Raw genomic sequence first — 8884 nt, 5'->3', positions numbered from 1 at the left:
CCTGGCTTCAAAGGAGAGGGCCCAGAAGTGGATGTGAACCTGCCTAAGGCTGACATTGACGTCTCAGGACCCAAGGTGGACATCGATGTTCCAGATGTGGATATTGAAGGTCCAGATGCGAAACTGAAAGGCCCCAAGTTCAAGATGCCGGAGATGAACATCAAAGCTCCCAAAATCTCCGTGCCTGATGTCGACCTGGATTTGAAAGGATCCACAGGCAAAGGAGATTTCGATGTGTCTGTCCCTAAGATTGAAGGGACTTTCAAAGGCCCCAAAGTAGACCTTAAAGGTCCAGGTCTGGATCTTGAAGGCCCTGATGCCAAACTCAGTGGCCCACATTTGAAGATGCCCTCACTGGATATATCTGCCCCTAAAGTAACTGCGCCTGATACTGATTTGCATCTCAAGGCACCCAAAATTGGAGTTTCTGGTCCCAAATTAGAAGGCGGTGAACTGGACCTCAAGGGACCCAAAGTTGATTTCGAAGCTCCAAGCTTAGATGTACACGTGGAGAGCCCAGATATTAACACTGAGGGGCCAGATGTGAAAATTCCCAAATTTAAGAAGCCCAAGTTTGGGTTTGGGGCCAAAAGCCCCAAAGCTGACTTCAAATCACCTTCCCTCGATGTGACAGTTCCTGAGGCAGAGCTGAGTGTTGAGGCTCCTGAAATTGGTGTTGGTGGCAAGGGCAAGAAGAGTAAGTTTAAAATGCCTAAAATTCACATGAGTGGTCCTAAAATTAAGGCCAAAAAACAAGGATTTGATGTGAATGCTCCTGGGGGTGAGATTGATGCCAGCCTCAAGTCTCCTGATGCAGATGTCAACGTTGCAGGGCCGGATGCCTCACTTAAAGTCGACGCGAAATCTCCCAAGACCAAAAAACCTATGTTTGGAAAAATGTACTTTCCAGATGTCGAATTTGACATTAAGTCACCTAAATTTAAAGCGGAAGCTTCCCTCCCTGGCCCCAAAATGGGGGGTGAAATCCAGGCACCTGACCTGGATGTTTCCTCACCAGAGATTAACGTGGAAGGTCCTGACATCAAGCTGAAAGCTCCCAAGTTCAAGGTGCCAGGTGTGGATGTCTCAGGGCCAAAAATAGAGGGCGACTTGAAAGGCCCCAGGGTGCAGGCAAACTTGGATGCATCTGACATCAACATTGAAGGCCCAGATGCTAAAGTCAAAGCACCGTCATTCAGCATTTCTGCCCCTCAAGTCTCCATCCCTGATGTGAATGTTAACTTGAAAGGACCAAAGATAAAGGGTGATGTCCCCAGTGTGGGACTGGAAGGACCAGATGTAGATCTGCAAGGTCCAGAATCGAAAATTAAGTTCCCCAAGTTTTCGATGCCCAAGATCGGCGTCCCTGGTGTGAAGATGGAGGGTGGGGGCACTGAGGTCCAGCTGCCCTCTCTAGAAGGAGGCTTGAGCGCACCAGATGTTAAGCTTGAAGGGCCCGATGTGTCTCTGAAAGGGCCTAAAATAGACTTGCCTTCAGTGAACCTCTCTGCGCCAAAAGTCTCTGGACCTGACCTTGACCTGAACTCGAAAGGACCAAGTTTGAAGGGAGGCCTGGATGTATCTGTTCCCAGCATGAAGGTGCACGCTCCTGGGCTTGACCTCAGAGGTGTCGGTGGAAAGGTGAAGGTGGAAGGTGATGGTATGAAAGTGCCTGGAACTGATGCCACAGCAATGCTTGATGTCGGTGCGCAAGATGTGACCCTGAAGGGACCAAGCCTGCAGGGAGACCTGGCTGTCTCTGGTGACATCAAGTGTCCTGAAGTATCAGTAGGTGCTCCTGACCTAAGCTTGGAGACACCTGAAGGTGGTGTCAAACTTCCTAAGATGAAGCTGCCCCAGTTTGGCATCTCCGCTCCAGGGTCCGACTTGGACATCGGTGTCAAGGGGCCACAAGTCGCTGGAGAACTAAAGGGGCCCGGCATAGATTTGAACCTCAGAGGCCCGAACCTGAAAGGGCCTCAGATCTCTGGCCCTCAAATCTCAGCACCAGATGTGGACTTGAACTTGGAAGGACCAAAAGCAAAAGGCAGCCTCGGGGCCAGTGGTGACATGAAAGGCCCCACAGTTGGAGGAGGTCTTCCGGGCATCAGTGTTCAAGGCCTAGAAGGAAACCTCCAGACGCCTGGAATTAAGTCATCCAGATGTGAGGTGGAGCTGCCAGGTGTGAATGTGAAACTCCCAACCGGGCATATTTCTGGTCCTGAAATCAAAGGTGATCTGAAAGGTTCAGGAATAGGTTTCCACGGGGCCCTTCCTGACATTGGCATGAAAGGGCCTTCCTTTAACGTGGCATCTCCTGAGTCAGATTTTGGTGTCAGCTTGAAAGGCCCGAAAATCAAAGGAGGCATGGATGTTTCAGGGGGTGTCAGTGCCCCAGATATCAGCCTGGGTGAGGGGCATGTGAGCGTCAAAGGTTCCGGCGGGGAGTGGAAAGGACCCCAGGTCTCCTCTGCTGTCAACCTGGATGCACTTAAGTTTGCCGGAGGACTTCATTTCTCAGGACCAAAGATAGAAGGAGGTGTCAAAGGAGACCAGATTGGACTTCAGGGTCCTGGGCTGAGCGTGTCTGGGCCTCAAGGTCACTTGGAAAGCGGATCTGGAAAAGTAACATTCCCCAAGATGAAGATCCCCAAGTTCACCTTCTCTGGCCGTGAGCTGGTTGGCAGAGAAGTAGGGGTGGATATTAACTTCCCTAAAGCGGAGGCCACTGTCCAGTCTGGTGCCGGAGAGGCCGAGTGGGAAGAGTCTGATGTAAAACTTAAAAAGTCCAAAATCAAAATGCCCAAGTTCAACTTTTCCAAACCTAAAGGGAAACCTGGTGTCACCGGCTCACCGGAAGCGTCCATTCCAGGGTCCAAAGGTGACCTGAAGAGCTCCAAGGCCAGCCTAGGCTCTCTGGAAGGAGAGGCAGAAGTCGAAACGTCTTCGCCCAAAGGCAAATTCTCCTTATTCAAAAGCAAGAAGGCACAGCACCGCTCAAATTCCTTCAGTGAAGAAAGGGAGCATTCTGCATCTTCTACCCCTCCGGGAACTTTGGAGTTCGAAGGTGGGGAAGTGTTGCTGGAAGGCGGGAAAGTCAAAGGGAAACATGGGAAGCTGAAATTTGGTACCTTTGGTGGATTGGGGTCAAAGAGCAAAGGTCATTATGAGGTGACTGGGAGTGATGATGAGGCAGGCAAGTTACAGGGGAGTGGAGTGTCCTTGGCCTCTAAGAAGTCCCAACTGACATCTTCTAGCAGTGACAGTGGGACTAAGGTTGGCATCCAGCTTCCCGAGGTGGAGCTGACAGTTTCCACAAAGAAAGAGTAGCAGGCCTCTGTGTGTGTGTACATATATGTATAAAAATACATCAGCCTTGGGTGAGTTTGTATATAAACTCCAAAGAGAAACCCGCCGACAGCCTCAGCAGTAACGCAAACACCTGGCCTCTGGCAGGGGCGAGCGCTGAAAAGACCAGCGCCTTTAGGCTCCTCCTGGAGCTTTACAGATAGGTCAAGAGTTCTAAGTTCTTCGTCCAGCCTGTGTGCAGAGTCAACAGTATTTGCCTTAAGATTTCAGGTTTTTGTTTTTGCATTGAACGCTGAGAGCTCCTGTTTACTAAGCAAGCTTTTGTGTTTATTATCCTCATTTTTACTGAACATTGTTAGCGTTGGGGTCATGGAAACCCACTTTTTCATTGTAATGACTTTTGGGGCTTCTGTTAGTCAGGGTGGGGGGTGGAGAAGGCAGTAGAGGGGGGCCAGACCTTCATTTCTCCTGCCGTCCGGATCTACTCAAACAGGAAACATCCAAAGATGGCTGAGAGGAGCCGCCAGGCAGGGCGTGTGGGTGTTTCTAGAACTCTTTAGCGTTGCTTTTTCTTCCCCGGGGGTGGCGGTCCCAGCCCGTTTGGTGCTCGCGATGAGAGGGAATTTAGAGTCTGTTTGCAAATTAGCCAACCCACCGACTCGACACGAGGGCCTTCCATTCTGTGTGTTGTAAGAGAAATGTTTTCTTTGTGATCGCCACGTTCCTGATATTAATTCTGATTTCTTTTAACAAATGTTATCGTGATTAAGGAAATTTCCAGCACTTTAATGGCAAATTAATTGAGAATGTAAGAAAATTGATGCTGTCAAGGGCAAATAAAGCTGTTTATTAACCCGGATGTCCTGTGCCTTTTATATTCTGTAATGGGAGGATGAGGCCTAGGGAGGCTGCATACCCAGCCCTGACAGGTCAGACTGGGTCCCCTCAGTGGCGTTGCTAGTTGCATTAGTGGGTGATGGGAGGGATTCTTTGCTTCTCGATTCTCATGGTGAGGCTGGTTGTACCATTGCTGAGATATCAAGAGAGGCTGGGCACGCTGGCAGCCCGAGCCCCAGGACCTGCCCACCAACTCGGCATCCTCAGATAGGAATATACGATTCAGACATGGTTCAGACATGAAGGGAAGAAAAGGCCTGTGGAATGGCAGAAAGGGATCTGACCGTGGGCCACAGGCCTGCCAGCTGTTCCAAACTTGGCTGTAGGTTTGCTGGCTGGCCTCGTTACCTGCCCTTCTGGGCCTCAGTTTCCCCTTCGAAATAAGGGTGCTGATCTCGAATCACATGTCCTTATGCTTCCTTCTAGTCCACGTGAGCGCTAAACTTTATGAAAAATCTCTTCTGACAGAAGTCCCCTCCCCCACCCCCTTTTTTCTGGCCTTCCCTTGAGGCATGCAGGATCTTAGTTCCCCGACCAGGGATCGAACCTGGGTCCCCTGCATTGGGAGCACAGAGCCTTAACCACTGGACCGCCAGGGACGTCCAAAAGTCCCCTTCTGATTTACAGCTCTGTAGACAATACAGAGTGGGGGGACCTTCTAGAAACTGGCTTCTGATGTTGGTCATTGCTGGGCAGAGGGCAGCGCCTTATTAGGCCAAAATGATCGAACCAAGCTCATCCCCCTTGCCATTCCCCAGAGCTGCTTCCTTTCTGCCAGTGGAAGCAGCTCTGTACCTCTCCCATCAGCCCTGGAGTGGAGACACCAGCTCCAACCCCCTCCTGCCCTCTCCAGAGCCAGCTTATCTGCGGGTCTCAGCGCAGAGCAGCGGGATCTCCTGCCCAGCGTGAAATCCACCTGCCCTCGCTTGGATTTCAGACGGGCCCTTGCCAGCTTCATCCACTCCCGCCTCAGCCAGCAGAGCCTGTGTCCCTGGGGGGCTTTGGAGCTCACGGGTGGCTCTTGCTTTTGGAAAGAGATAGGTAGCAAGGGAGGTGCTTGATCCCCTGTGGCTTTTTAAAATATTTTTTAAAAATTTTATTTATGTATTGAAGTATAGTTGATTTACAATGTTGTATTAGTTCAGGAGTATAGCAAAGTGATTCGGTTTTATGTAAATAAATAAATAAATATATATAGATATATATTCTTTTCCAGATTCTTTTCCCTTATAAGTTATTACAAAATATTGAATATAGTTCCCTGTGCTATACAGTAGGTCCTTGTTGGTTATCTATTTTATATATAGTAGTGTGTATCTATTAATCCCATACTCCTAATTTATCCCTCCCCCAGCCCCTGTGGCTTTTTAAAAGCTGATTTTGTGAATTGGGCAAGAGTTTCCTCACCCATAAACTAGGGGTAGCATCCACAGGCCCAGAGTCTGTCTGTTCAGATGTTTGGGTTGTCTGCTGTGCAAGGGCATCGCATTTAAGGGTATAGCATTCGTGTCACGGCCGTATGTTTGTTTATTGAGAGCGTGAGGGTGGGCATGGAGTCCTAGGGAGGTGGGTGTGAGCCGCTGCACACACACTGAAAAGCTAGAGTGTGCACACGCCCACTGGCACACGTGCCTACACGCAGCTGCCTTCCGTCCTAACCAGGTCTGGGCACCCCACAAGTGTGCTGCTTTCAACCACGGCTCAAATCCCAGTTCTCTGTTCTGAAGCTGATGAGTGTGGAGTGGGACAGAGTGTGCAGATGTGTGGTCCTGGCGTCTGGAGGGGGGATAAGTGGGTGACAGTGCGGTGCACTTGTGTACACAGCCAGGGGGATGCCCACTGGGACGCTGGAAAGATCTCCCAGGCAGAACTACCCAGATTGTCCAATAATATGGCAATTAAAAAAAATTTTTTTTAGCTTGAGGAAGGGGTGATGTACACTAGTGTGGCCCTCAGCGTCCATTCATTCAACAAGTATTTTTAGAGCATCATGTGGTTAAATGCTGTCCCTGCCCCCCTGGTCTCAGAATCCTCCTCTGCTGACCTCCACAGACCAAATGATGTGATGGATGTGGGACACTGGAACACTGGAAATACACACGTGTAAGTGACGCTTCTACCAGGGATGATGAGGATGATGGTGATGTTTCCCTGGACTCTCAGGGTGAGATCTCATTGGCTGGGACAGTCAGGAGTAGTGGGTCAGATGGATCAGGAACATGGCAACAGGCCATTCAAATGTGAGAAACTTCCCAGCTGCCCTCCTCCTACATCAGGCCCAGGCTGGAGGCAGTGACCACAGGACAGGAGCCCTCCCTGCTGCAGTGACTGTTACCACCGGAAGGGGGAACATGGAGGAGGTGCCAGGGGGTGGAGACGCATATGTAGGGCCCATCCCAGCGAGCTTTCCTTCGCTTGTTCTGCCCACTCACTCTCAGTTCCCCCCTTCCTCCGTTCTTCCTGACGCCTTCTCACCGCCTACCTGATGGGGATGGTCCAAGTTATTCCCCGAAGTCCTGCAGGGCCCAGATTCAGGAGGTCTTAATACTCTGAGGTCCCAGTTCTGGGTCCTTCCTTGGAGTTCCAGCACGGAGCCACAGCAGGGCCTGCAGCCTGACAGTGCACCTTGCTTTAAGCAGTGTGACTGACTGTGGGCGTGGCTAAGGGGACGTTTGGCAAATTCAATTCTTTTTCTTTTTTTTTTTACTTTTTTTGGCCACACCCCACGGCATGTGAGATCTTAGTTCCCCGACCAGGGATCGAACCTGAGCCCCCTGCATTGGGAGTGCAGAGTCTTAACCACTGGACTGCCAGGGAAGTCCCCAATTCAATTATGTTGAAATGCACCCCATGCTCACAAAAGGCAGTGTATGTTTTTCACCAGCTCAAACTCATTTCTGTACGTGTCAGGGTCCCTACGGGAAACGTTCGTGAAGACAACTCAGCCACAGAGAATTTAACGGCGGCCGTTCATGCAGTAGTGGGCCGGGACCAAGCAGCCAACAAGGGGTGGTGAGACCCCCAGGGACAGCGGGGGGCTGGTGCTACCCCTGGGCCTGAAGGGGCCTGGGAAGAGATGGTATTCCTGGAATCTAGCCACGAGGGGCCACAGCATCTGCCAGGACTGCCTGCCAGGAGAAGCAGGAAGAAGCTCCCTGACCTTTCCTTCTGCTGGTGCCTTGCGCTGGAGGGCAAGCCAGCCCAGGTCTTTTCTTTTAAAAAAAAAGTTTATTTATTTGGTTGTGCCGGGTCTTAGCTGCGGTAGGCGGGCTCCTTAGTTGTGGCATGTGAACTTAGTTGCGGCACGCATGTTGGCTCTAGTTCCCTGACCAGGGGTCGAACACGGGCCCCCTGCATTCTGAGTCTTACTCGCTGCGCCACCGGGGAAGTCCCGAGCCCAGAACTTGCGGGTAGAGGGATCGGCCTTCCGCAGGCACAGAGCAGGGCAGAGAAGCACGGAGAAGGGGTCTCAGGGTGGATGGCGAGATAGAGAACGACCGGAACAATGCCCTCATCCTCATTTTTCTGTTTGGCAAGTGTGACTTTCTATGTATTGAGGTTTCTTAAAATAGCCACGGTTATGTGGGATGTAGCTAAGGTATGATCATAAAGTAATACGACAATTTTTGTTTTAAACAAACACACTTATACTCGGGAGGTGCTACACTTCTGTGAAAATTTTACTGTTAAGAATATTTTTGTCCCCTCTCTTTTGGAACTACTCTCAACATCACTTGTGCATTTAAAAAAGGAACAATTTCCTTGGGGAAGCACAAATCTTCCTCTCTTGAGGCCTGCAAATGGCCAAAGGGCCTGGAAGATCCTCCAGGGTTCCCAGGACAAAACTCTGAAAAGACCACTAGCCTGGGAGTAAGTGCGATTCGCCATGACCTTGAACAAGTGAAGGCCCCTCTTTGAGCCTCGGTTTACTCATTTGTAACATGGATAAGGCATGCATTCTCTAAGGCCCTTGCCAGTTCCAATAGTCTATGATCTTTTCAGAAGCAAGGCTGGTTAATTAGGTGGATGGGGCTGTTTGGGGTCAAAAACAAGGCATGATTATAATGTAGCGCAACTAATTTTCCCATGTGGCTGGTAAACCAACTCAAATGTTTTGAGCAACAGCACTGTTGAAATACTGCTATGTCTCTAGTGGCCCAAAGCCAAGGCACTGCACCCCCAGGACTTTGCACGTTGCTGGCACGTGCGTCTCATTTCTCAAGTCCCATCTTAGCTCTCTGGCATTGCGTGTTAGCTGTGACGTGAGAGATGCTGCTCAGCTTGTAACTGACGTTCCTTTTTTTTTTGACAGTGTATTTATTTATTTTTGTGGTACGTGGGCCTCTCACTGCTGTGGCCTGTCCTGTTGCGGAGCACAGGCTCCGGACACGCAGGCTCAGCGGCCATGGCTCACGGGCCCAGCCGCTCCGTGGCATGTGGGATCTTCCCGGACCGGGGCACGAGCCCGTGTCCCCTGCATCGGCAGGCGGACTCTCAACCGCTGGGCCACCAGGGAAGCCCTACAGTGTATTTATTTTGAATTCAGAGCTACAGAGAAGTTGCAAGAATGACACAGTGAATAACCATATAACTTTCACTTAGATTTCCCAGTTTTACCTTGTTGGTTTTAATCTCTCTCTCTCTCTCTCTCTCTCTCTCTCTCTCTCTCTCTCTCTCT

The 8884-nt window shown here is 50.5% G+C and overlaps 1 protein-coding gene across 14 annotated transcripts in view; it reads left to right on the top strand.

Annotated features, from left to right (window-relative positions):
• AHNAK (AHNAK nucleoprotein) overlaps nucleotides 1-8884 on the top strand; it is a 76960-nt gene that overhangs the window by 19437 nt on the left and 48639 nt on the right. For 3 of the 14 annotated variants that reach the window (XM_027090043.1, XM_027090044.1, XM_027090048.1), the window contains one exon: nucleotides 110-4168. The exons of 3 other annotated variants lie outside the window; for them this stretch is intronic. In XM_027090043.1, the coding sequence (XP_026945844.1) occupies nucleotides 110-3330 (3221 nt within the window). In that variant the 3' untranslated portion in view covers nucleotides 3331-4168. Of the gene's footprint in view, nucleotides 4169-8884 lie in introns of those variants that run through there. 8 more of the 14 variants (XM_027090052.1, XM_027090051.1, XM_027090049.1 and 5 more) reach the window with 5 other exon arrangements.

This window comes from Aethalodelphis obliquidens, unplaced genomic scaffold (assembly GCF_003676395.1).
Source record: "Aethalodelphis obliquidens isolate GAN/ISIS:26980383/991018 unplaced genomic scaffold, ASM367639v1 scaffold69, whole genome shotgun sequence".
Classification (NCBI taxonomy): Eukaryota; Metazoa; Chordata; class Mammalia; order Artiodactyla; family Delphinidae; genus Aethalodelphis; species Aethalodelphis obliquidens.
This window is presented reverse-complemented; position numbering and strand designations above follow the sequence as displayed.